We start from the raw sequence: 26105 nt of genomic DNA, 5'->3' as shown, positions 1-26105 counted from the left end.
CAGTATGATTACAGTGACAGAGTTCCCTCTAGCAATTTTTGTTGGAAACTTGCGCATTCCAGTCAAAACAAACATACAAAGAAACAAAAGACAGATGGCAAATTAGTGATGGAGGCACTAGAATAATACCGGTGTCACACAACCACTTTTGATCACTATCAAGCCCGATCCGGATCGAAATTCTCAACTGCGATTGGCTCGCAATTGAGAATTTCGATCCGGATCACGCAAGCTGTGTGAGGGAGCCAATCATGACAGAGAAATTCAATCCGGATTGGCTTGATTGTGATCAAAAGTGCGTCGTGTGACACCCGTAATAGAAGGTGTCGGAATGCAGTCACGCACCTTCATCTGCGTTGCTGTCAGGTTGTTGTAGACTTTTAACCGGGTGTCCAGCAGCAACTGTAGGTCAGCGGGCGACTCTGAAAGGTTCTGTGAAATACAATTTTGACTTCACTCATTGAATCACGGCGTTACGATGCTGCAGTATTTCTCTGGCTAACCAGCCTAGCATGCGTACATGTGTCACACACTCACATACACGCACGAAGCAAGTTGATAACTTCATCCTTATTAAACCTTTAACTGCCGATTACGAGTTATCATGACAAAGGTTGCACTACGTTGCAATTTTGACACAAATAAATATTTCGCAATCTTTCTTGTTATTGTTTTAAAAAAGAGCAATAAAAAGAATTGCTATAGGCATTCCTGGTATCATATATTTTAGAGATGAATGGCAAAGTAAATGCAGCTAAAAATAAATCTGCACATTTTATTAATTTTCAAAAATTTCTCATGGCAGGGTTAATGTAAGCGGGTGTGCAAGAGTGGAATGCAAGATTATCAGGAAAGAAGGGCCCAATGTAACACTATCATCGGCAAATGCACTCATCTAAACGTGTATCTTATTAGTGTTGTGTTTATCGGAGAGTTTTAGCCAGTACATGCTACGAGCACAAATTCAAATTTGAACACTTCCAAAACTACTTCAATGCGTTGTTCTGTTTCCAGGTTCATCTGCACTTCTAACAGTGGCTTAATTTACAGACTCCAACACTTACGCTTGGGACGACATCATGCTTAGAAACCGGCTACAGTGATTACGCATGACACTTCCATGTAATTAAGCGTAACAAGCATTCTCATCAGTTATTTCCTGTTCGTGTTTCAATTTTTGCTGATGGTGCATGTTACAGTGCCACCGCTTTAGTGGAATGCCGGGACAAAACCACAAACAGCAGTGCTGGTGCAGACACCTCGTGATGCTGTGCAAGTGATCAAACAAACAACGTAGGCCTTTTATGGCATTCTGTGGCTCTACCCTCCTTGCTTGAAACGCTTTCACAGCAATGCTAACTTCCTAATGCCATACTTGTCACCGCCAAGCAGTGCCAGGCAGTAGAAGAACCAGTAGTGCTGCACACGCTTCTGTCTCAGCATCTTGCTAAAATTGTAGCACTAATATGTACGCATAAACCCAAGTGCAAAAGTAACAGACGAGACCCCCAACTTGCAGTGATTATAGCATTGGTAGAACAAGGAACATTGCTGGAGCCAACATTTCAACAAGAATACGTCTTCTTCCCCGGTTTCACATTGGCTCCAGTGACACTCCTTGTTCGACCACTACGGACTATTTCAAGCCTCCATCTTCCACTGAACTTTTGTCTTGCTCAGATCCCCAACCAGATTTCTAACTACAATTGCGCACCACTTGGCAGCACAGTTGCCGTTCTGCGTTTTCTCTGTCATAGTCCTGTGCTTGAGCACCCTTAAGTAGAAACAGCGATGATAGCTTTCCTAATAAAAGCAAGAATAGAAGTGGGAACTGGGGCTTGCGGTCCGTTACTCTTGCTGCATAGAGGTACCATCTAAATAAAGGAAAAGCTTGCCATCCCCCTTAGCACAAGCTACAAAGAAAAGCAATACGGGTTTTGCAGAAAGCTTGGCAGTTCAAGAAAGATTTGGCCAGGTCCTAGGACTGAACTGCATTCAGGGTCTCTATGCTTCGAGCGACTAATTTGGCCTCACTCTGCAATTTGCTAGCCTCGTGGATAGCCGAGTTAGCTGAGATGGTAGATCGACCGCTCTGGTAAGGAGTTGGTCCCAGGTTGAATTCCCGGGTTGAATACCCGGACCAGAATGTATTAGATTTGAATGAAGTGCAAAGCTTTTTGTCTGAGAAACCCGTACAGGGTTTCGTTTGTAGCTTTTGTGCACTACACTCGGGCGGATGACAATTTTTCACTTTCTTGCCACTTCCTACACCTTGCAAATTCTCGCAGAACTGCTTTGCCTACTAAAAGCTCTCTGCTTATGCAGTGATTTTCGGTGCTGAACCACTCCCATGCGGTCCCTGTAAAGAATACACTCTAAAGAAAGTTTACACCCCTAGAGGTGTATGTTGTCCGCAAACAATGGTTGCCGTCTGTCTGACTTGCATTTCCATTCTTGAAAACTCTGTGCTTGCTACTTTCCTGTCAAGAATGCTTTGTCATACTGATAACGCACAAGCCGTTTGTGACCTGAAAGTACTGGGTGCGCAGCGTTAAGGAAAGACATGCAAGGTAGATGATGATCATTGTTTAGGGACAAGATATGCCCCAAAAGGTGCAAACTTTTTTAGAGTGTAACATCGCCACATTGCAAAGGATTTTTGTAGCACAGGTACACCATGTAGAAATGTGGCAATGTCCACAAGCCCAAGTGCTGAAGCGCTCAGATAAAAGTTGCTTGACCCCACTGAAAAGTTGCCCCAAGGAAGGCCTTGGCTCCACGTAGTGTTACTTTATGGTGCACTCTCCGAGGAGAGAGGAGATGGATTGCTCCTCTCTTTTAAAAACACTTATGAAACACTCGGAATGGGACGTAGGCTCATAGAACGGCAGGGGGTTCGTCCAATAAGACAGTAATTGGCAAGCATGAGATGCACAAGGACAGAAGTGGCGGTGTCAGAGCACCAATTTCTGGTATTTCGAGTTTCTATGCTCCTTTTTATACATAGTAGGCAGCACTCCAGTATGTGTGGATGTTACACATGAATCACCAGAGCCAAAAGAGACACGCAATTTTTTTTTTTTTTGAAAGAGAATGAAGAAAGAACGAAAAAGTTCACAGAATGATTAGGCTGCTACAAGAATGTGGCATGCTAACCTGAAATTAGTGCTGTCACCAATCTTCCGAGTTTAAGCTATTCACCTCATTCACCCTACATAAATCTTGGCAGAAACAGCAGCTTTGTTATTAGACAAGTGTAGTCTACAATGTTCCAATTAAAATTTTCCTCTTTTGCATCCATTTGTTTGATAAAGGTGGTCTGTGTTTACTTTTAACAAATGTTTGTTAACAAATTCTGGTAATACAATTAATGGCACGAGTGCAAATGTTTGTGGACACCAGTTGATACCCGAAGCATCGTAAATGAGCTAAATTTAGCCTTACCAGACCCATGTCATCAAGAAAATCCAGTGCCCTGCAATGTAAAGAAGAGGTGAAAAAAAAAATCAGATTAAAGAGGTAAGAGGAATAACACTAACCAGTTCGATCAGAACTAGATGTGTTTAGAGAAACTAGAAGACCACAAAAATGCTCGATTCTGAAATCAAATATTTCAAAACATTTGGATCTTTCCATTTGTTTTCAGGTGTGGCAGACGACTCCGAATGCACGGAAATCTGCGTCATTAACAATAACTAGAAAGAAACAAGTAGCTGACTTATAGGGGTGTACAAACTGTGAACAAGTTGTTGCATAGGCTGGCAATGACTGCTTCTATTGTTAAAGCTCATTCAAAGATAACGTGCCACTCCACTGCAGTGAAGGTGAATTACCAGCGAAGCAGTTTAGCACACGACATGCAGGTGACACAGAATTTAGATCAAAGGTATGAGCAAATGTTATTTATCTTGAGCCGCGATGGTGGTCATCCCGAAGAAAAACATGCACACACACTTTTATTTTGATCAGCGGTCTCGATCGGCAGCATACATTCACGTGGAATACTATCGCCACCTTGGGTAGCCGGAGGAAACTAGTCGCACGCGAAAGGACCGCCACGCCGGGAGGGCGGAAGAAAACTAGGAACGCAAGTGCTTGAAACGACGGCAAAAAGAGGGCGGTGCGAGCGCACACATGGCCGACGCGGGTCGTACAGCAGAAAATCCTTGAGAAACTTATTATTAACCTGAGAGTCTACCGATGTTGAAAATGGTGCCTATTGATAACTAACCTACTGAAATTGCATATCCAAGTGATGAGACATCCAAGCTTCTGCATAGAATGAAGCGATTTTGCACCAAATTCAGAGCCGAGTTTTTTTCCCACGCAGATCTGTTGACGGACACGAAAAATGCATATAACCCTAGCCATAGATGGCTTTGCTGTAAAAAGGATTTATTTTGCATGCTAAGCTAGTGTCAACAGAGCCGCATCACATGTTTTCGGTGTGTTGGAGTCTTGCATGCGTTGTAGAATGAACTGGCAAAGTAGTTAGTCTAGGTGTGGACAACTGTCCGGATTGCGATGGTTGCATAGTTGTTCAAGAAAGGTAGCACATCAAACCCAGTACTGCACGGAGAATGGCATGCGACCCACAGCAATTAAGAAGAGCTATCGTATTTGCATCTCAAATTTTTGCTACAGCTCTTGCCCAACACAGTGAGCTCCAGTTGTGGCTCTTTGAACATGTCCACTTGCCCCCCCCCCTGCAATATGGTGTGGAAGCTAGTCACTCACTTTCCAGAGGTCAGCGAAGATCGGGAATTTCACAGTAACTGTACAACCTTCCCCTTTTTTCAGTACAGCAGAAAACAATATCAACTGCTTGCATCATCATCGCACGTATCAGAAATAGCAGATTCTCTCACCTCCTGTAGCAGTGGGCTGCATTCGAGTAGTCACCGCGGCTGTACCAGAAGTTGCCCCTCTCGCGCTTCGCGTCACTGCAACCAAGAAAGGATAACATCAGTGAAAACTTGTAAGATTAGCAATGACACACCTTCGCTGGAATGAGGCCCGACAGAAACTGCAGAACAAAAAAGAATACACAGAACAGGAACTCTCTTGATGATGGAAAATCGATACGTTTAGCACAGATTTCGAGTTTTGAATTTTTTTCAAACCTGGCACTAGGTGAACAGCTTCTAGCAAAAGGGTATAAGCTCTGCGTGCAGGCTTACTTCATGATCATACTGGTGATTATTGTAAAGATTGTCCACCTCCCATCTCTTGAAATATTGACAGTTGTTGATGAAACACCTGGCATAACATGGTGGTTAGATATATCTGGCAACAGCCATACTTCAAAGAGTTAAGAGGATGAATCATCTTCGACCAGTGAACTGGACAATACATCAGGCATGGCATGAGCATAGAAGAGGTTGCCTATCGAGCCCCTAATGTGACATAATGGGCATACTGTCAGCAAACCCTGGGTGCCCTGCAACATACACACGCACCCAATGGAGAGGCGGTCCTGGAAAGGCAGGTCAGTCTCGTCCTTGGCAGGATAGGTGTCCAGCAGTTCCACATGGAAGTGCAGCCTTGCCTTGGGTGGCACATCTGGTTCCCTGAAAAATGGTGAGCAAGATGAGTGGAGTGCCTATACAACCAATCCTCACTTGACAAAGGCTGGCAATGTGTCATACGGCAGAAAATCCACAAATCCACATGAAGGCCAGGTATGAAAGCTTCAACTGAGCACACAAGAGTAACTCAAGAGGCATTGGTAAATCTGAAATATTCACACATGTGTGTTGTTTTCCTTTTGGACTATGATCCCTTTCACGAAAGTGTCGCTATTACTGCATCATCATTCTCGCGCAAGATGTTCTTGCAATACCGGAGCATTAGTGAGTGTTGTCACCACTTCAACAGCAAGGCAGGCCTGGATAACCTTTGCACATGTTCGAGAAAAGGAGCCGATAAAAATAGAAACATTTGATCCTGGTTGTCACCGCATTTGATCCTGGTAATACTGTTGTCACCGCTGTGACAACAGTATTATTCATATTGTATGTATGTCGCAAACACTGCAATACAATCTCGAACTAATGCAAGACACCACCAACTGCTCCAGAATGCGCAATGATGGATGCATATACTAGGTGTTTCTGCGATGATTTTAACTAATTACCTCACAGCACATAAATTGTGCAAGGTGGATCCACTTAGAATGAATTCTCCGGATGGCACCAGTTTCGAGTTACCGATTCCTGAACTTTGTGAAGAAATACATTGGTGGTCCAGTTACTTTTGTGCTTCAATGCATAAAAAGACGTTTTATTAAAGATGGAAGTGGAACTACAGTGCATTTTTACCACAAGTTTGATGGCGCATATCTCGAAAATGGTTTCATCCACGGAATTCTTTACAAGTGGACATGCCTTGCAGTCCCACCGGCTATTGTTTGTAAATAGCAATATGGCTGTAAGGCAAGTAGTTAAAAAAATAATTAGTGAATTTTTGTTAATTAGTCGATTATGCATTTCAATTTCTCTTGCAATCTCCTCGAGTAGACCAGCTCAAGGACTAGAATTGTGCTATCTGCCGCAGGTGATACTTAAAAATTCCTTAAAGTCTTCACAGAAACACCAGGTATAAGTAGCAGAAGCCGGGCAGTGCGATTCGATCTGATGATCGCCGACAGTGCTCACCAACACTGTTGTCACCAAAGCACTGCTTTGGTTCCGTGGCACGAGTTCGTCCAATGAACAGTTCTGCTCTTATCATCCATTTTTCTCAGATAGTGCTTCTGTCCGATCAACAACAGACACACAAATGAAATTTAATTTGTACATATATAATCATTCCTCTTTTCATCATGCTTCAAATGCCGGTGCGACAAATACTGAATTGAATTCACAAAAGGAAGTGTGCCTGTGCTATGAGCAACAGTGCCACTTAAGTTACCCTACCCATCGTTCTGTGATCTTCATCCCTTCAAGGCATCTTTCAAAGGTTCACAGCCAGTCATTTATACAGCAGCCTGTCCATCTGATGTAGTTTCAGCTTCATGAGAGTGATACATTGTATACCACTCTAGTTGCAAGGAAATGAATGAGCTCAGATGCTTCTACTGGTATCTTTTGGTCTTTTCATGGTCGGGATCAGTCGGCAAAAACAAACAAACAAACAAACAAAACAAAACAAACCTTTACAATGATCTGATTGGTCACTTTCTTCAGCACAATTGAAACATTGTGTAGATATGGAATGATCGCTAGCTTCTGCCAATTCCTGGAATCATTCGTGCAAACAACGTCCGAGTTCCTAACCTTTTTTCAACATGTTATAAGGACTTGCGAATGCGACGGGTACAGGTGTAGGGTAGCCTGCCGCCTATATACGAACTGCTTGTTCTTGTATACAAGACCCCTAATAGTGACAACACTCCCAAACAGCAGCAATGAAACAGACGTTGACAATACCACGCTTGACCAACTTGTGTGAAGTCACAACCTTATGAAACCAACAGATAATTAGGCCAAGAAAGTACAGGGGAAATTATTGGTTGTTTAAGTGTAGAAATGATAAGCTAAAGTGAAATGAAAGTGGACGGAAAGGCAACTTGTGTCCAGTGGGACGCGAACCCACAACCTCCGTGGAGAGTGTGTGTTGTCTGTTGGCTTCATATGATTGTGGCTAAAAAAATCGGGCACCTCGGTTCCCATTCTTAATCAAGTGTGAAGAGTTGTATGCCAAGAGTGGTTTGTTAGCTCAAGGGCCAAAAGCCCAAGATATTGTAGTGTCCTATGTAATGGGTACAGGTCCTCTAAAGACTGCCTTGCGAATCTTCAAGGTTGCCTGCTGCTGTGTAAAAGCAAGTGCGTAATTGTGCTTTCGGTCACCACTTACTAGACTTTGATCAGGAGCATCAAAACAGCAGAGTTGTTTAAGCTTTTCGTTTCCCCACGTAGCCCCGTTTGCAAAAACTCGTCTAGCGAAAACTTCACTGCGTGTTGCCTAACAACCACCTGCCACAGCTGCGCCTCGCTTCTCCTAGCTCCGGCAACGCTCCTCCGCCGCCGTGCCAGCAATGACGTCACTGTGCGTTGCATAGCGCAGCTTGCAACACCGACACCATGTTCCACCACGTTGCAATGTCCACACCATGTTCCACCGTGTTGCAATGCTAACACTGCGTTACAGCAGACCCGCTCCATCAATGCAGTCGCCTAGCAATCACTTACCTAGCTTCGCCCAGCCATGTCATTGCTTCGCGCCGCTATTCTTGATTTGCTTAGTCATGACAACACTTTGTGAAGCTTGGCCATGACATCACACTGATTATAAAGATCATGTCGCCGCGACGGTGACACGCACAACGCTCGTAGACTTCACACTGAGTAAATGTAACATGGGACGGCCGAAGAAGTACAAGACTACCCAAGAAGCTGCTTAGCTGGAAGCTCATCGTGCCGCCAGCCGATAATGAATGCGGCGATTGCGTGCTAATCTGGAGTATCGCGCCGAAGCCGCTGCTACTAAACAGCGACGAAAGGGTCGAGCATCCTGAGTTCTGAGCCCGGGAAAGCAAAACTGAAAGTAGCTAGGTGATCACCAGCTCCGCTGTTTCTCCAGCCTCGCACAACTTAGTGCAAGCTGTGCTAATTTTTCTATTTTTTTTCTTCCTTTTTTGAACAGCAAACAGAGCATCAGTCACAAGGTGCTGGGAGATCGAAGGACTCACCATTCCGTTGCTGTAAAACTTCGTGCAACAGGCTAATGCCACCCGGTACTGCCACTTGAGAATAGGTACGAATTGTGGACAACGCTTCACACATCATGAAATTCCCCATCACTGCTTCGTGGTAGCCAATGACAATGCCCAGTTTTATTTACAATGACGGTCTTTACAACTTATATGGATTCCTGCTGTGAAACTAGTCTCACGGGAAAGGAAGGACACCACAGATATCATGATGTAGCTGCGCAGCGCGAGAAAGTGTGGATGCAGGTGAAGACGAGCCGAGCACTGACTTCCAACTGAAGTCATCATCATCAGACTCGATTGATTGACCAGGATTTTACAGTATGTGCACCGCATGACGAGACAGCTTCTTGAGAATGTCAGCGTGCTGAAAGCCCAGAAAACTGCAGTCGCACATAAATGTGAGTTACGTGTTTCAGCACTATGGTCTCACCTTCCCTGGTCTCCGTAGCCCAGCCTGGCAGGCACCACAATTTCGGCAACCTCACCTTTCTCCATGAGGGCAATCGTGATGTCCAAACCTGTACAAAAACAAAGCATACAGGAAGGTTGACAGGGCACCCCCAGAACACAAGCAGACGAGGCAATGGTTAATACAAATTGCGGAAGTAGCACATGCTGCAGACCCTGGCATCAAGCTCTTCTGGTTCAAGTTTTCCAGAGAACCATCAAAATTTTCCAGTTACTTTTGTTTTTGTTATTACAATTTTTACAGTTAATTTGTTATTTTCTGTTGTCTGTTACTCATATTTGTTGAGTTGCAGACAGGCATGGCAGAAATAGTCTACATGAAGCCTGACATTTCAAGTCAAATGTTTTGCCATCCTCTATGCGACGCATCATTCCTGGCGCAGCGAGGAAAGTAAATTGCAGCGGCATCGGTGGCAAAGCATTTTCGTTGAGCCGCACCTGTGTGAGAGAGGCAGCTAGAGGCTGAAACTTTGGCCTGTAGTTGTTAATACTAAGTAGCAGCTCCGAGCACTACTCACTAGAGGTTTCCAGGTCTAATTGAACAAACGTCCAAAAACACCACAATTCTAGCACCGCGAAAGGTGGCCGCCACCTCTGCAGCTGCCTGACTACGTGCCGCCATATTTAAAACCACGGGGAGCCACACTTGTACAGAGTTTTCGCCAACCACGTGCAGTATTCACACCAAATTGATAAAGCGATGGCCGCCATTAGACAAAAAGAAATCCCTGGACAAGCGAGACTCGTTTTTGGCATGCAAACGGTCAAGGGCCGAGGTTCACTGAATACTAATTAAAAGAATAAATATATACCACTGACAGTGAAGGATAGATTAAACACTGCTAAAAATGTCAGCGCCGACATTTGTATGTACTAGCATTTACAACGACTATAGGCCTGGTACCACCAAAATTTTGCTTGTCCATGCAATCTTATAAGGGCATCACGCGGCGCACTTTTGATCGCGACTAAGCCTGATCTGGATCTAATTTCACGGTCGTGATTGGCTCCTTTGCGCAAGCTGTGCGAGGGAGCCACTTACAGTCAAGAATTTTGATCTGGATCGGGCTTGATCGCGATCAAAAGTGGTTGTGTGACACCGGTATTACACAACTCACTTAAGCAACAGAGTTAAATATGGTAGGAGGACAAAATTTATAGTATGTATAATAAATAACATTGCCCAAAACCGTTGTTTCATTCATAGCCAAGAGATGACGAACTTATCATTTATCATCACTGCAATCATTTTTCATGCATTACGAGAGAAAGGTCACTAATTGCCATCCTTTAAAAGCAGTTCCAGGCTTTCTAACCTTAAAAATTAAAGAACACGATAGTGGAAGCCAAACCATACAAACATTTGGTGAAAAATACAAAAAATTTGTTTATTATTCAATATGTTGTCTGTTTATTGAAGACTCGCAGACTGTTTTGTAGGGACGCTATTGACAGCCAATAGCTAAACATAGTTGCAGCAACAATGATCTGCGCCGCAGACATACGTAAATGTTTATGAAGTTTATCAATCAAGTATTCACGTAATGGCTGTCGAGGATTCGGTTGCCATATACATTGGTTCTATCAGTTGATGTCGATGCAGCGTGGGAAGGTCCACATAATCAGTGGGTCCAATAAATTTGGCCATGAAGATTGGCCATGAAGAATTACTGAGTGACTCTACATGTCTTTTCTTCTATGGGATTGGCATAATTGGGATACCTCACACACTTTGCGGGGACTATCTATGGATCTATCTATCTCTAACCGGTTTCCCACCAACTTGGGTCACTGGGAGTGGGTCTAATGGGTAGTGTTATGATCGGCTTGGAACTGCACCTGTCAAATGTGGGAATCAAGCTCGAGCGCCTTTCCCGTGACGAGATAATCCTCTTTCATCCCTGGGAGAGCGTCTGACCTCTACGGAGCAGACGAAAACAGCGAGCTACCAAGAAGGAAGACCCGAGGGAGAGGAGGTCGCCAACTTGACCGCCCGACAGAGGTCTCACACTTCCACAAGTTCCCCGAAGGAGTCATCGGCAGGTTATGCCTGGAATCTGTATCTCTCCAATGTGGGAAGCAAGCCCCAGCGCTTTTCCCGTGACGAGATAATCCCCTTTAGCCCCGAGAGAGCTCTCACCTCTACGGAGCAGACGAAAACGGCGAGCTACCAAGAAGGAAGACCCGAGGGCGAGGAGGTCGTCAACTTGACCACCGGAGAGAGGACTTCCCCGAAGGAAACGCCGGCCACCACGAGGGGATTTAAGGCCGTCCTGGCCCCCGTGTTAATCAGAACCGCTCGAGACTCGGATAGAGTCAAAACCATGTACCAATGAAGTGAATACAATCTTTTCTATTTTTTCATCATCACTATGCCCGCCTTCATCGTCGTCTCCTGATTCCTGCGGTGACGACCCACCTCACCCGGTCGAGATTATATCAGCTGGTTGGCAGCAATGGGATACTCCACCCTTCGTCCTGGCTTCAGTAGAATGGTGAGCGCTTGACTTTCTTTGAGAATTTGCCAGGTTTTAGCTTGTGTGTTTTCTAAAACGGCGAATTAGTTTCTGTACGTGCAGGCTCCTGTTGAAAGCTTCCTCACGTCACAGCAGAGTAAGAAAGTCCTCGTTCGGGATTGACCATGGATTTGGGCAAACGGAAAAAGCCAGAGTTGTTATTACTTTGTGAACAGCTGGGAATTGAGGTCGGGAAAAATCAGAGAAAGCCACAGCTTATTGAGGCGATTGAGAAGTGCGGGGCTCTTGAGGACGAAGTTTCAGAAGCATGGGAAGAGATAGAGAAACGAGCTGAGAAAGCTGAGCAAAACGCTGCAGAAGAGAAGGAAAGGCAAAGAGCTGAGAAAGCTGATCAAAAGGAAGCTGCAGAAAGAAAGGAACGCGAGGAACAGAGAGCTCACGAAATAAGGCTAAAAGAACTAGACGTGCAGCGGGATCTGGCCAGGCAATCAGCAAATAACCTCTCAATAGATGAAAGACGTTCAGGTGAAGTAGGAGTGAAGATAAGGGATCTCATGCCATCGTACAAGGTGAACGATGACATGGGTTTGTTTCTCGTTACTTTTGAACGAACCTGCGAGAGAAACGGGTTGGCACTAGAGTGTTGGCCGCAACAGATTCTGACCGTTCTTCCTGGCGAAGCAACCGAAATAATTGCAAGGCTAACGAAGGACGAGTCAGAGGACTATCAGAAAGTAAAAGCGGCGCTGCTAAGAAAATATCGGCTCTCAGCGGAGGCTTTCCGTCGCCGTTTTCGGGAGGCAGTTAGGACACCGGGCGAGTCTTTTCAAGATTTCACTTACAAACTGAAAGCCAATTTAATTGAGTGGCTAAAAGGGGAAGATGCGTTCGGTTGTCACGACAAGGTTGTTGAGCTAATCTGCATGGAGCAGTTCTATGGGTCCTTGAGCGAAGAGATGCGCTTGTGGATTCAAGATAGGTCGGGCGAGAAGGGCTTAGAACGTGCTGCAGTGCTAGCAGATGAATTCGCCGCACGTCGCGAATCCGAGAAAACGCGCGTCAGGCCGTTGACTAAATTCGGCAAAGAGGAAAACAGGCGCCCCTTTCACAAAGAGAAAGCTGGAAGTGAAACCAAAGACATGCCGACAGATAATTTAGGCCAGAATAACAGCGCAGCGAAAGACGAAAGAAAAACAGAAAAGGCATTCGAGGCTAGAAAACCGGTTGTCTGTTTCCGTTGCCAGGAGCCTGGACACCTTGCTATCGGCTGTCGGAAGCCTAGGATTGCTTTTTCTTTCGTAAATGACGACGGCAACTTGGAGCTCTTAGAGCCCGACATTCGCGACCTCGCAGTGAACGGAACGCCATGTAGGGTACTTAGGGACTCGGCTGCGACAATGAACATCGTCCACCCTGCGTATGTGCAACCTGAGGATTTTACCGGGGAACATGCGTGGATCCGGCAGGTAGTTGAGGAGGATAGTGTTTGCTTGCCCATAGCCAGCGTAAAGATCGAGGAGCCGTTCGGACTATTGATGACTGAAGCCGCGGTATCGCAGAATCTGTCCAAACAATACCCCTACTTATTTTCAAATCGCTCGGAAATGCTGCTAACGAAAATGGGTCTGAGTTTTGGCGACTATACGGCCCAAGCTCTCCCGCGTCCCCAGGCTCATGAGATCGCGGCGGAGATAAGGCAAGGCAATGAAGAAAGGAAAAGGCCTCATGACATAGGCACTCAGGAAGCGCAGCACATAACTAATGAAAGCGGGGAAAAAGGTGCTAGCGAGGAGGCATTCGGCTCAGTGGGCATACCGCAGCAGAGGCTGGTAGAGGAATTAGAAACTAATTTGGAGCTGTCACATTCGGAGGGCTATTTAGACCATCTAAAGGTTGTTAAAGAAGGAATCGCGGCAGAAGAGAGCAATTACGTCGCGAAGGTAGAAGCAGTGGCTATTCCGGAGCACGTTCCTTGCGGAGACAAGGCTTCTTTTAGCAGCCCTAAAAAGGTCAAGGAGGCTCTGAAAAACTCCCTTGTACCTCCGCATTTGAGCGGGGTTCCGGAATCGTCCAAAGGAGAGGAGACTGATATGGCGGCCAAACAGGGCAGGACCCGGACGATCGAGGATTGCACAGGCACATTCGGTGACCGCCTGGCGAGGCAAAAATTTTTCAGACAGCGCAAACGAGCGAAGTATTTAGCACAGCACAAATTCGAGACAGAAACACCGCAGCCCGTAAGCGAAGGGAACAGGCCACCACGCAGAACTTCAAAGGGCTCGTTATGGTGGTTGAGAAAACGGAGACGTCGCCAAAGGCGGCTGACAACAGAACAGGGCGCGGCTCCGCGAGTAGGACTGCGGCTGAAAGGGTCAACCTGGCTGAGGTACGCGCGCACACACAGGGCCAGTCAAACAGTCAATGAGGGGGAATGCGCTGCGAGAGGGAGAGCAAAGGAAGAATGGCGATTCTCCTCGCGTTTACGGCCTCCCTCCCTGAGACGCAAAAGAAAGCTGCGGCCACACGAATTGAAAGGTGACGGGAGGGGGCAGTGTGTGTCTGGCACCCTTTATTGCCCATGGCGAGGCCCAATGACTTTCAGATTGCGACCTAGTCGAGTGCGCATTAGGAGGTAGTAATTGTCGAATTGGGCGCCTCCATAAGGTTCCCGTTTGTAAATTTGTAAATAGAGCACGTTGCATTTTCTTTTCATTTGTTAGTTATTAAGACCTTATTTCTTTTAATTTCAAAGGTTCCACGTTAATCTCGGTGATTCGTTGTGATGATTGTTATGCGCGCCAGTTACGCGAATAAAACTGCGAAGCAGGTTTTGCGACGGTGGTGGCTCGTGAACGCGCTGTTTTTGTAGATAGGCATTGACATTGGAGGTTTGTAGAAACAAACCATTTTGGGTAATTCAATGCTTACAGGGTAGGTGCGTTTATCGGCTACCATTGCAGATAGAGTATGGCTTTTGGTTTTCTGGCTTTAAATGCCACTTTAAGAATCAGCTTAATTAGGAGTTCAAGCGGTCATCAGAGCGCAGTACATTTTGCCTTAGAAGCGCTGGTACTGGCAGATACTATTGACCCAACGAGTAACTAACTCACTGCGCAGCATTTATCCGTCTGATCATTTTCAATGCACTCCCAGTCTTTCAATAAATGTGGCTTTCCCGGGCAGAAGAAACAAAAACTTTAGGTATTAGGTTAATTGAAATATGCACTTAAGTCTAGTTTTTTCCTTTTGTTAATTTTCGGGAAGCTCGAACGAGGGCTGTAGGTTTAATTCTGATAAGGTATTGTGTGAAGAATGTGTGAACCTGGCAGTTCTCATGGGTAGTTGGGTGCTCTCTGTTTGTTGTGCCTTGGGCTTGGCGTGGTCTATTTCCAGAGGGTGTCACCTGGCCTGCCTTGGAACGAACGGCGAAACAAAGCAGAGGCACGGGGTCTATGGTCTCTTCGAGGTGCTTGGATGCTGCAACCCCTTCGAGACCTCCTGTGGCGGTGGACGGGCTGTTATGATCGGCTTGGAACTGCACCTGTCAAATGTGGGAATCAAGCTCGAGCGCCTTTCCCGTGACGAGATAATCCTCTTTCATCCCCGAGAGAGCGTCTGACCTCTACGGAGCAGACGAAAACAGCGAGCTACCAAGAAGGAAGACCCGAGGGAGAGGAGGTCGCCAACTTGACCGCCCGACAGAGGTCTCACACTTCCACAAGTTCCCCGAAGGAGTCATCGGCAGGTTATGCCTGGAATCTGTATCTCTCCAATGTGGGAAGCAAGCCCCAGCGCTTTTCCCGTGACGAGATAATCCCCTTCAGCCCCGAGAGAGCTCTCACCTCTACGGAGCAGACGAAAACGGCGAGCTACCAAGAAGGAAGACCCGAGGGCGAGGAGGTCGTCAACTTGACCACCGGAGAGAGGACTTCCCCGAAGGAAACGCCGGCCACCACGAGGGGATTTAAGGCCGTCCTGGCCCCCGTGTTAATCAGAACCGCTCGAGACTCGGATAGAGTCAAAACCATGTACCAATGAAGTGAATACAATCTTTTCTATTTTTTCATCATCACTATGCCCGCCTTCATCGTCGTCTCCTGATTCCTGCGGTGACGACCCACCTCACCCGGTCGAGATTACATCAGTAGCGCATCGGGCTGCTAAGTTGATGGACCAGGGTTCAAAAAAACAAACATGCCACCAACTTGGGTCACTAGATATCTGGCACTGGGTATGTGCCACCTGGTCTGTGCCACTCTTCAATAAACCTGACGCCAACTTGGGCCTGACAAAAAAGAAGTAACAGCGCAAAGAACCCGACGCACAGACTGAGACAGACAGCCTTTCCTCTGCCTCAGTCTGCCCGTCCCGTGCTTTACACTGTTTCTCGTGTTTTTCAGACATATACCAACAGGTCCAAGTTAGCACCTTATTCAAACTTGCGTCTCTGGGTATGTGCCACTTGGTATGCGTCACTCTTCAGTGAATCTCTTTGAGGCGAACTTTGGTAGCTAAGCATGTGCCCCTGTGTATGCGATAACCACAGGAGCGTCGACAGTCATCGCGAGATGGGTTCCGCCGAATTTAAAAACAAAATTGATGTGAAAATGAAAAATCGTAATGTATTTGTGTGAATACGACAATCGTAAACGAGCACTAAAAAAAACAGGCATTTTACGATAAAATTGTAAACATTAGTTTGTAAGGTGGCAGCTCGCATACCTGTATAAAAGATAAGAAGGCTTCCTGGCCAGTAAAAAACGTAATGTAAGCCCAGCCTACTAACAGCCATTACAGACACCATTAGTAGAGGACTCCAGATTAACTTCAACACTCAGAAAGCTTTCTGTCATGTACTGAAATAACTACACACAGGTGCTCTAGCATTTTGCCTACATTTAAAAGTGGCCACAGAGATCAAGAACTGGACCTATTACATCATGCTTGGCAGGAACCTGGGATAGTCATCCAGGTAACATGGTAAACATTTTAGGAGTCTCATTCCATGTAACATAAGTTGCCATGCACGCAACTGCTACAAGTAGAAAGAAGACGCAGCGACATCCTCCTTCAATATGGCAATGCAATGTGGCAAGTCATGACTGCAAGGTGCCACATTCATTTGGCTGAAGTTCAAAGCAGTGTATCAGCGAAAATATCAGAGCTGCCAAACAGCATCGCATAAAAATGTGCAGACATCTCTCACCACAGACGGTGTCCATGTCGCCCAAAATGATGCGCCAGTCCTTGTGTTCCTCAAACACAGTGCCATCGTCTAGTGTGCCCTTCACGTTCAGCACAACCCAGTTGCACCTCTGTGGCCTTGAGTCCTTGCCCAGACCTGGCTTGATCACCTGTGGCCCACGGTGTCACAAGAACCTTCTTTACAAACTACAAATCAGTTCGCAACTAAGAGAATCTCAGAAACACATAAAGTAGGTCGAGTCGGCAATGGTTGGCTGCTAATGTGGACACGGTACATACATTAGCAGCATGGACATTGCTAGTAGCAGTAATGTGGACATTAGCAAGGTACAGTGTGATCCACTTTTAAAGGGAACACATAATTGCAGAGCATGTGCAATTTTTCCCTTCTGGCAAGTGTACAATCACCCGGCTTTGCAGCAGATGAGTTGTGGTTGCTGGCACTGGCATCTTTTGCATCCCTGCATGATGCATTGACATAGCTTCAGCTGGCAATAGCAGCTTGAGAGCCAGCAAAACGAGACCCAGACAGTGGAGTGCCCCTTTCAAAAGTGAACCACGCTGTACAAGCACCTTGCCATAAACTTATGTGCTTTTGATAGCTCCGTAAAACATCCACTACCAGGACTTTGATACGAAGAAATATGCTTGCACTAGAATTATTTATTGCAACTGTTAGTGCTTTGCAAGTGCTACCGAGTGTTAAAGAAACATTTAGACAACCACCACATGGATACCTGAAGCTACTAAAGAGGTCGTGTAAGGCAGCTAGTCTTGAGACATAACCTCCTGATAGGCGTGCAAACAGATTAAGACCTGAAAGAACCTATTACAACTAGATTACATGTACATTGTAAAGCTATTCAGCATTTTCAATAGATTTTCTTCCCAAGAGCTACCGCTGTAAAATCCTGCTTGTTTACTTGCTTTTTGCAGAAATGAAACTACCTTACACAAACGGTATATAGTCTTTATACTGTGTTTTTGTGCTTGCTTCATTTTGTAGAATATTGGCTTGCCAAGTGAGATGCACTCTGCCTGCAAATGTCATCCTTAGGAAGTTCGCTATGGTAAACCAAGCAAAACAAGTCGGACCACCTTTTCATCATTTGAATTAATGTTAAGTAAACAGCACAGTAGTATTATGAGTCAACCTTTTTTCCTCCTGTGCGAGCAGCAATGGCATAACCAAACTATATTCTGATCACTTATGGGAAAGACTTCATTGCTTCACTGCATATTTTTGCATAACTTTTGTCTACCTTTGTGTTGTTTTTGCATAAGTAGCTTGTACAAACCTCAGCACTGAGGCCACAAAACTAAACAAAGCCCAGGTGAGCAACTCACTCGCACGTTTGTGCTTCCCTCACCACATCATAGTTTCTGCACAGTGTTCTTGCTATGAGCACCCCAAACGTACATCTCTTTATGGAATTCATTCCATTATGTTATTACTAACATGTCTCTCCACCTTTCTGCCACCTAAACTGAGACTAAGTGTTGATTGTTACCAAACAAAACAGCCTTTTTTTTTAATGCCAAACATCTCTGCTCTGTTATACACCCTCAAGAATTACAGACCTTGAAACTTTCAGCTATGAATTTGCATGGTGTCAAAAATGCATTCGCACAGCGGGTAACTGAAATGCAGTTAGCAGAGCAAATTGTCATGTGACTTGGTGGCATGAAACTGTTGCCATGCATGGAGTGCCACAGGCTAGCTGTTGGCCTTACGATCCAGTATTAAGCGAGTTGTGCAACACTCATTTTGTGAAATGTATCTGGGAAATAAATTGAGGCAGTACTTCATGTGAACCTTGTTTTAAGTTGGAGTGCTGCTTTTGCAATGTACTTTACTTTTCAACACAAACAGTTCCCCCCTTGAATATGAGTAAATGATCCATAAGGATAGAAAAAAGCAAAGACAACCCGAGAGGGTTGACAAGAGGCACGCATTTCATTAACAGTTCTGAGCTCTGTGGACTAAACAGTGCAGGGCAAAGAACTTGTGTGGCTCATGAAGCTAGTAATGCAGGACACACAAAAGACCAGCCTCTTCTTGCCAGGCTTTCTATAACGTACCCCTTTCCTTGATAACACTGATAAAGGCTACATGTGCTCTAGTTGGCACTTTAGTGAACTAGTCTCTCTCGTGTTTAATCTTGATGTAATGGCACGAGAAAGACACGGACACACAGACACACGAAATGTACACCACAAGTGCCAAAGAGACCCCAGCACAGTGTTCACATCTCTTTGGCACTTGTGGTGCACATTTATGTTTCTTTGTGTTGAACCAAACACAGTGTTCTCTCTGTGACAAAAACATTATGCTTATGTACGTGAAGTGGCAGCCATGCAAACACAAGCCAAGGTGCCTCGAGCTCATGAACTTATATGCTTTTGCATTACGCTTTCTTTAAACATACCATCTGAATGCCCTAGACAGAAGTGGGTGCCTGAACATCTGTGTTATGTGAAAACGGTTAACAAAACAGCCACCTCTAAAGCCATTAAGTGTTGCACACCTTACACATATCTGTGCCACAACAAACAGCCCATGATCGGCTTGCTCGTGAAGTGCAGCCTCGGGTGCGTTTCGCCAAGCTGATTTTCCAAAGACCTAGGAAAGTTCTACGCAAACAGCTGACTACAAAAGTGCGTATTTTAAAGCTGGCTTTAAAAAAGCGCACAATTAGGGCAGATTGCTCTCTCACGATTAACCTTTCTGTACAAACGCAACGTTTTCGCTCAACATTATGCCTCACTCCGTAGTCTCACATATATACTCACCCTCTTTTTGAGTTCGCCGCTTCCGAGGACGTCGAGCCAGCCGTCCTCGTCAACCTCCTTCTCAGGCTCTTCGTCTTCGATGACTATTTTCTTTTCCTTCTTCTTCGCTTTCTTTTCAGCGGAAGACTTCTCTTCGTCGGCATCGAAGCTCTCCAGAGGCGGCATATCCGCGCTTGACGAGTCGTCGTCGTCGTCCCCAGAGCCGTCAACTTTCGGCGCGCGCGAACCTCTGGGTAGTTGTGAAGGTTCTTCGCTACTGCCGTCGCCTTTGCCGACCTCTGCAGCTGGCTCGTCAGGGCCGTCTCCCATCGGACCCACTCGAAGCGGGACGTCTTCGTTGCTAGTCACCTCCGAGATCACAGGCATAGCTTTTTATTTTCTTCTGGAACAGAACAGCGCATAAGAAACCGCTGGAGCGGAGTTTCGACGCGCAGACACGAAGGAAGCGCTCCCAACGCGGCACATATACGACGGGGTCGGCGGCCTGCCGTTCTAGAACTTTTCGAAACTTTGGATTTCAAAGCGCTGTGAAAAGACAACCAAAAGGCGGATGCACTTACGATCCTTCGGCTAGAAACGGTTAACCCGAGCGTCTGGTGGTGATGATGCGGCACAAAACAAGGGGCGTGACGGGTCCGAAAGCCGGACCGTCCGAAACTCACACGTTTTCTTCGTCGCGGTAGACCGGCGTGTTCCGCCGCACGGAGCGCACGCAGCCAGAAGCCAATGGGCCAATGACCGTATGGTTGGTGTCGCAATTGGCGCGCTGTCGTTTTTTGCGCTCTTCGAGCAGTGGGTATTCAAAGTTTGTCTTTATTCTATGGTATTCAGTGGGGGTAGTCGATGGGTTAAGAGGAAGAGATGTAGTTGAGCAGGCCGTGTATTGCGTAGTAACCGGAAAATTTGATCATTGGCAGCTGACGCAAGACAGGGAGGAGAGGCCTTCGTCCTGCAGTGAACATAAAATAGGCTCTGTGGATTTAAAATAAAAACTATGTGGATTTAGGGGTTTTATATTGAGCGCATCGCTCGTCATGAGAACATCATTAAGGGCATTTTGTGCGCTCCTACGGGAGCTTCAGTGGCGGCGCGTGAAAGCAGCATAAACCAGACGTGCGCACAATTCCACAATATTCAAGTAACCAGTTAAGGCTGCGCAGAATATTTAAACTGGAATAACGTGCATGACCGAGCCTTCTGTCACGCCCTGTTCGTTTTCATATCAAAGGCTCTACTTGTCTAATCGGTATACCCGCTAGTTAGTGCCGGGTCGACTATCAGGAATAACGTTCAATGATACCTAAGGACATCATCTTACCTTGTACTTGTTTGCAAACTTCTGCTTATTAGTGCACCACCCCCCTTCCTTACACGCACACAACGCGAGATTAAATAATATATGAAGAGGAGGATAACATTACCTTGGATGTCTTTAGGCTGTGGAAGTAGTTATGAAAAGGAAACCGTATTGCAGAGGCTATATTGTTAATGTTTTCTGGCAACACCTCGATCAACACTTAACCTGCAAGCAGTGTGACTGCTTGCAGGTTAAGTTTGATGTGATTGTAACTGTTGCGAACTGCAGAATGCAGATGTTTTACAGCGATACAATATACAAAACATGCAGAACTTAATGTTACAAGAAATTATGTACATCAACATATGCAAGAGATGGTTGTAAAAGCACATACTGGTGTGAGGTGATAGTGCATGTGATATACCGAGATGAACCAAACTTGGACAAGTAGTTCACACCGCAAGCTGTAATGTACAAACAGTATGCTATGCATTGTCAGCATCTGTTATAATTTTTTTATTATTATTATTTAACGTGTTCTACCCAACACTCCCCACAATGAAGTCCCGAGGAAACCTTTGGTTCGTTCGTAAAGCCTCCTCCTCTGTGTTTACTGTTTGGTATAAGCCACTTCACAGTTGCAGTTACACTGCTTCACTAACTTCATTCTCTTGTGCGTCCATTTCATTCTGCAGTTGCTGCCTTTCAGCCTCATCTTCACTTCTGACTTCCTGTTCATCTTCCTCTTCCAAATCTTCCATTTCACCTTCGTTCTCAACAATGTAGTCTTCACCATTTGAGGAATTTTCAACTCCAGGCTCCTGCTTGACCACAATGTGGATTTCATTTGTGGCACCCGCGAAATCAGGGTTGGAAACAAAGCCTGGGTGGGAGTTTCGATAGTGCGACTGCAATGTTTTCTCTGAAATGTAGTTCTTTAGGCAGACTTGGCACTCGAATTTGATCTTTGTGTGAACCTGCAAGTGACGTTTGAGGTTGACCTGCTTTGTGAAGCGCCGCGGACACAAGTTGCAGGCGTACGGCCGTTCTCCAGTGTGCGTCCGCATGTGAATCTCTAGCTGATTCGTTGAAGTGCACCGCAAATTACAGGTGGGACACTCGTTTTTCTTTGTCGCGTGTCCTTCCATGTGCTTCAACAAGTGTTGCTCCTTGGCAAATGACCGCTCGCACACATTGCAGAAGAAGGCATATGCATCCGAGTGGAGCTTCTGGTGTGCTTCCAGTGCCTGGCGTGACTGAAACCTGCGATTGCATTGCTCACAGCCAAAGACCTCCTGATGGCATTTCTTTGTATGTGCCTTGAGTCTCGTGATGTTTGGGAAAGCTTCTTCGCACAAGGTGCATGGGTGAGCGCGGTCCGACTGGTGCGTCTGCACGTGCGTCCGCAGGTTGACAGCCTTTCGGAAACGCTTGAGGCAGACTTCGCACTGGTAGGGCCGCTCACCTGTGTGGGTTGTTCGATGCGAGTTGAGGTTGGACATCTTGGTGAAGCGCTCGAGGCACACATCACACTGGTATGGCCTTTCACCCGTATGGATCATCTTGTGAGACCGGAGATCGCTGTTGGTGTAGAAGCGCTTGTTGCAGAGGTCACACGCATGGTCTCGCTGGCCCAGGTGAATCTTCATGTGTGCCTTCAAGTTGGAGGCTACTGTGAAGGACTTGCCACATGTCGGGCACTTGTGATCTCGCTGGCCCGTGTGGGACAGCAAGTGCGTCTTGACATGGCTCGAGGTGGCAAATTGCTTGCCGCAGATCTGGCACTCATGTCGCTTCTCACCTGTGTGCGTAAGCATGTGAGCACGCATATTGCTGTTGACGGCAAACTCGCGAAAGCATATCTCACACTGGTACGGCTTTTCACCGGTGTGCACCGCCATGTGCGTCTTGAGGTGGGTAGACGTGATGAATCCCTTGTTGCACACTTGGCAGACATATTTGCGCTCGCCCGTATGAATGCGCCGGTGAGCCTTCAAGTTGCTCGACACGGTGAACTGGCGGCCACAAATGTCACACTGGTGGGGCTTACGCCCAGCGTGGATCATCATGTGCGTCTTCAGGTTGCTGCGCGATGTGTACCACTTGTTGCAGATGGTGCAGCAGTGGTCCTTCTTGGCATGGCTTGACACAAGGTGCGTGACATATTCGCTCGAGTCGCAGAACTTCTGCTTGCACAGCTCACAAGAGTAGACCTTCTGCTCGGTGTTCCGGTGTGACTGCACATGCGCTTCCAAGAGGAACTTTGAACTGAAGCTGCACCCACATATGGTGCAAGCATGCCCGTGACCAGTCACAGGGTGCGCTTCAACCACCATGGGCTCTGGATCATCGACGTCTTCGGAAAGAGTCACATCTTCAGGAACTATAATGTCTCCCGAGACAACCACACTCTCGGGGATAGCTACATCTTCGGAGACGACCACAACTTCAGACTTGTCACCACCGAGCTGAGGCTGAATGGCGGCTGCCACCATGAATGGACACATGTTTCCTCCATCAGCGCTGTGGTGCTGCTCTATCTCTTCCAGAGAGGAGAACTGCTCGTCACAGGCACCACACTGGTAGACAACTGTGTCATAATCTAGCTGCTCTTCTTCCATGGTGACCTGCAGATGGGAATGAATATTCATGATATAACTCTTGGTAAGAAACGAGGGCACATATGTTCAAAAGCCATGCAGCGCAAGATATAAACAGGCTGCAGTCAAAGCACAGCCTTGATAATCGGCAAACGTTTACATGACTGCAATGAAATGGCCAACATTGCAATGGTCAAGCATCTGAAATTTCAGAACCGTTATCATTTTACGTGACACAGCGTGAGCCAATAAAATGCAGGCGAGAGAAACACAAGCCGAAGGCTGTGTTGCAACCAAAACTTTCAAAAATCTGCACAAGTTGCGCAACTTTATGCAGAAAGCGTCATCACGTATTTGGAACAAAAATGTTAGCTGAATTCAGCGCTCGTTTTATCGTTTTGCCTGTGCGCGCTTAATCAGTGGGAAGGCACGGAGATGTCGAATTTCTGTAGCTTAGCGAAAGGACCAACGACGTTGAAGCCTTTGGCAACAGCGTGAAAACAGCAAAGTGGAAAAGCCTAGGATTCCGTTAGCTTGGGCAACGAGTACGTCGCACTCCAGTAACGCCGCACGGACGGCAAGGGCCGACAGGGGTTTCGGTAAACCGCCAGAAGCATTCCTCGATGTCAATTCGACCGCCCCGCAAGAATCGCCAGTGATACCAATATATCGTGGTGTCGATGAATTTTTCAGCGGCCTGGCCACACCGTTACTGCGCCGCTGTGCGAAATGATCACCTGATACCACGACGTGACAGCTGATCAGCCTTGCCTAAACAGAGAGGAAATCGACGTGGGCGTACATAGGATACTTATCACTTTTTCGGGACCAGCGCTGCCGCCTTGCAAAGGTGTGTGCGGTTCTTGTTGCGCAGGGCAAAGACGACGATTCACCAACAAAATTGATGGCCAGTTACATGCCGCTTCGTAAAAACTTGCAAAACCGCTCCAGAAGCAAAATAAACGCGTCAATAATTTTGAGACACAGTAAGGTACAGCAACAACGGTATAATTTGTGCGTGTCCACAACTACATTCGCAAGGGCAATGCCGACTTGATTTCAGCAAGCGCATTGCCATCGCCCCATTTCGACGCTGCAGGTACTGCAGGCACGCGTAGGCCGGAGTGAAACGCCGGGCCTTCCAGAAACCTAGGACAATTGGCAAATACGGCATTTTCTTACCTTTGTGTGAAGGAGATTACTAGCTAAAGCTATTTTAGCTTGTCGAACGTGTCGGCAACGTCAACAACGAACGATAAGCCTAATTCTCGGTGCTGGTTTGGGCGTATTTTTTTTTTTTTTTGTCCTCACGTGACGTGACGGTAAGGCGAGGCCTACGCCATCTGTTGAAAGTGTTTTAAACCACCGTTCGGAGGTTGGGATCATTTTGGACGACGACCGAAACGAATGAACAAGTCTAAAAAAATTATATTTGTAATGAAAAGATACCTTTGTTCAAGCGGACTGGCTTCCTACCGACAGGAAGCCAGTCCGCTGCTGTCCTGCGACAAAATGTTGCGTAAGCCAAGTTGCACATGAACCACGTGTGTTGATGGTGCTGACGGAATCCAGGGCTTCATAGAAAGGCGGTCGACTAATCAAGAGGTGCTGATCACCACGCTTTCATTACTGAAAGGGAATAGCGAGAACTGCATTTACGACGTGTGTGTGTTTGCGGTATGCGGTTGCTCGCTTTTTCTGAAAGCAACCAACCGCAGCGGGTATAAAGTGATTAAATTGAGTAACGGAGTCATAACACAAATATTAGCAATATAATTGCAGACAACTTTCATCTGACGAAGTCGTGCGGCTAGTTAGTCCCCCCCCCCCCCCTCCCTCAAAAGAAAACATTCAACAAGGCAACCTTAGATATTTCATAGACTTTTTGACAGCAGTTCACCAGCGCCCGGCTAGCTCAGTCGGTAGAGCATGAGACTCTTAATCTCAGGGTCGTGGGTTCGAGCCCCACGTTGGGCGTATGTTTTTAATTTTTTTTTTTTTTTTTTAACACGATAAGTATTCTTTGAGAACTTCACGTACATTTAGAGAACTCTCTGCCTGTCAGGGAGTCCAACTGTTTTCCCGCCAACTTGTGTCAATTGTAGTTCATGACACAGGCTGATAGGGTTAGAAACCAACCGCTGCCGCATTTTTGTTTTTTATTTGTAACTGTTATATGCTACGAACACGGAGTGGTTACGAACTTGAAAAACAATTCCTAAATTTATATGCCGCGGTTAGATACCAAAAGCTTCGCCTGCAGGCTCCAAGTACGTGAAACAAATAACTAGACAGTTTTAGTTTAGCGTGGTTACCGGAATAGCGGGCGTACCGGAATAGCGGGATCGAAGTGCGCATGCGCAGAACCCTAACCGACCCATACCGTTACCGTGCGCACGATATTCTCGTGCGTTTAACGTACAGTGTTAGCGTGGTTTAGTGCACTTGAAAACAATGGCGGCGCCCGGTCGCCGATTCGACGAATGGCGTAGTTTTGTCGACTTCACGTACGAATGAGTAAAGGCTTTTCGTCTTGCCGCCGTGTTGCT

At 46.3% G+C, this 26105-nt stretch overlaps 2 protein-coding genes and 1 non-coding gene across 6 annotated transcripts in view; 1 reads left to right on the top strand and 2 right to left on the bottom strand.

Annotated features, from left to right (window-relative positions):
- LOC119446006 (peptidyl-prolyl cis-trans isomerase FKBP8) overlaps nucleotides 1-20430 on the bottom strand; it is a 38544-nt gene extending 18114 nt beyond the window's left edge. Inside the window, exons 1-8 of one of the 3 annotated variants that reach the window (XM_049663810.1) lie at nucleotides 20220-20430; nucleotides 19660-20038; nucleotides 16868-17015; nucleotides 9147-9234; nucleotides 5460-5570; nucleotides 4869-4943; nucleotides 3445-3475; nucleotides 346-432 (exon numbers count right to left, since the gene is read on the bottom strand). In XM_049663810.1, the coding sequence (XP_049519767.1) occupies nucleotides 346-432; nucleotides 3445-3475; nucleotides 4869-4943; nucleotides 5460-5570; nucleotides 9147-9234; nucleotides 16868-17015; nucleotides 19660-20025 (906 nt within the window). In that variant the 5' untranslated portion in view covers nucleotides 20026-20038; nucleotides 20220-20430. Of the gene's footprint in view, nucleotides 1-345; nucleotides 433-3444; nucleotides 3476-4868; nucleotides 4944-5459; nucleotides 5571-9146; nucleotides 9235-16867; nucleotides 17016-19659 lie in introns of all 3 variants that reach the window. The other 2 variants (XM_037710312.2, XR_007466094.1) reach the window with 2 other exon arrangements.
- A 711-nt stretch (nucleotides 20431-21141) lies between these two features.
- LOC119446005 (zinc finger protein ZFP2) lies at nucleotides 21142-24862 on the bottom strand. Of its 2 annotated transcripts, none has more exons than XM_037710311.2 (2): nucleotides 24359-24668; nucleotides 21142-23583 (listed from the first exon to the last, which is right to left on the bottom strand). In XM_037710311.2, the coding sequence occupies exon 2, from the start codon at nucleotides 23575-23577 to the stop codon at nucleotides 21601-21603; it is 1977 nt and encodes a 658-aa protein (XP_037566239.1). In that variant the 5' UTR covers nucleotides 23578-23583; nucleotides 24359-24668; the 3' UTR covers nucleotides 21142-21600. The 2 variants fall into 2 exon arrangements, with proteins under 2 accessions (XP_037566239.1, XP_037566238.1); XM_037710310.2 differs by lacking the exon at nucleotides 24359-24668 and adding an exon at nucleotides 24739-24862 and having other exon boundaries at nucleotides 21328-23583.
- A 598-nt stretch (nucleotides 24863-25460) lies between these two features.
- On the top strand, nucleotides 25461-25533 carry Trnak-cuu (transfer RNA lysine (anticodon CUU)). Its single transcript has one exon. It is a non-coding gene; the product is annotated as a tRNA-Lys (tRNA).
- Nucleotides 25534-26105: the final 572 nt, after the last annotated feature.

The sequence above is a fragment of the Dermacentor silvarum genome, chromosome 3, assembly GCF_013339745.2.
Source record: "Dermacentor silvarum isolate Dsil-2018 chromosome 3, BIME_Dsil_1.4, whole genome shotgun sequence".
Classification (NCBI taxonomy): Eukaryota; Metazoa; Arthropoda; class Arachnida; order Ixodida; family Ixodidae; genus Dermacentor; species Dermacentor silvarum.
The sequence above is the reverse complement of the archived record's forward strand: the minus strand, read 5'-3'. Positions and strand labels throughout refer to the sequence as shown.

Coding starts and splice junctions, on each gene's coding strand:
- LOC119446005 (XM_037710310.2), bottom strand. CDS start 23,577: ATGGAAGAAGAGCAGCTAGATTATGACACAGTTGTCTACCAGTGTGGT.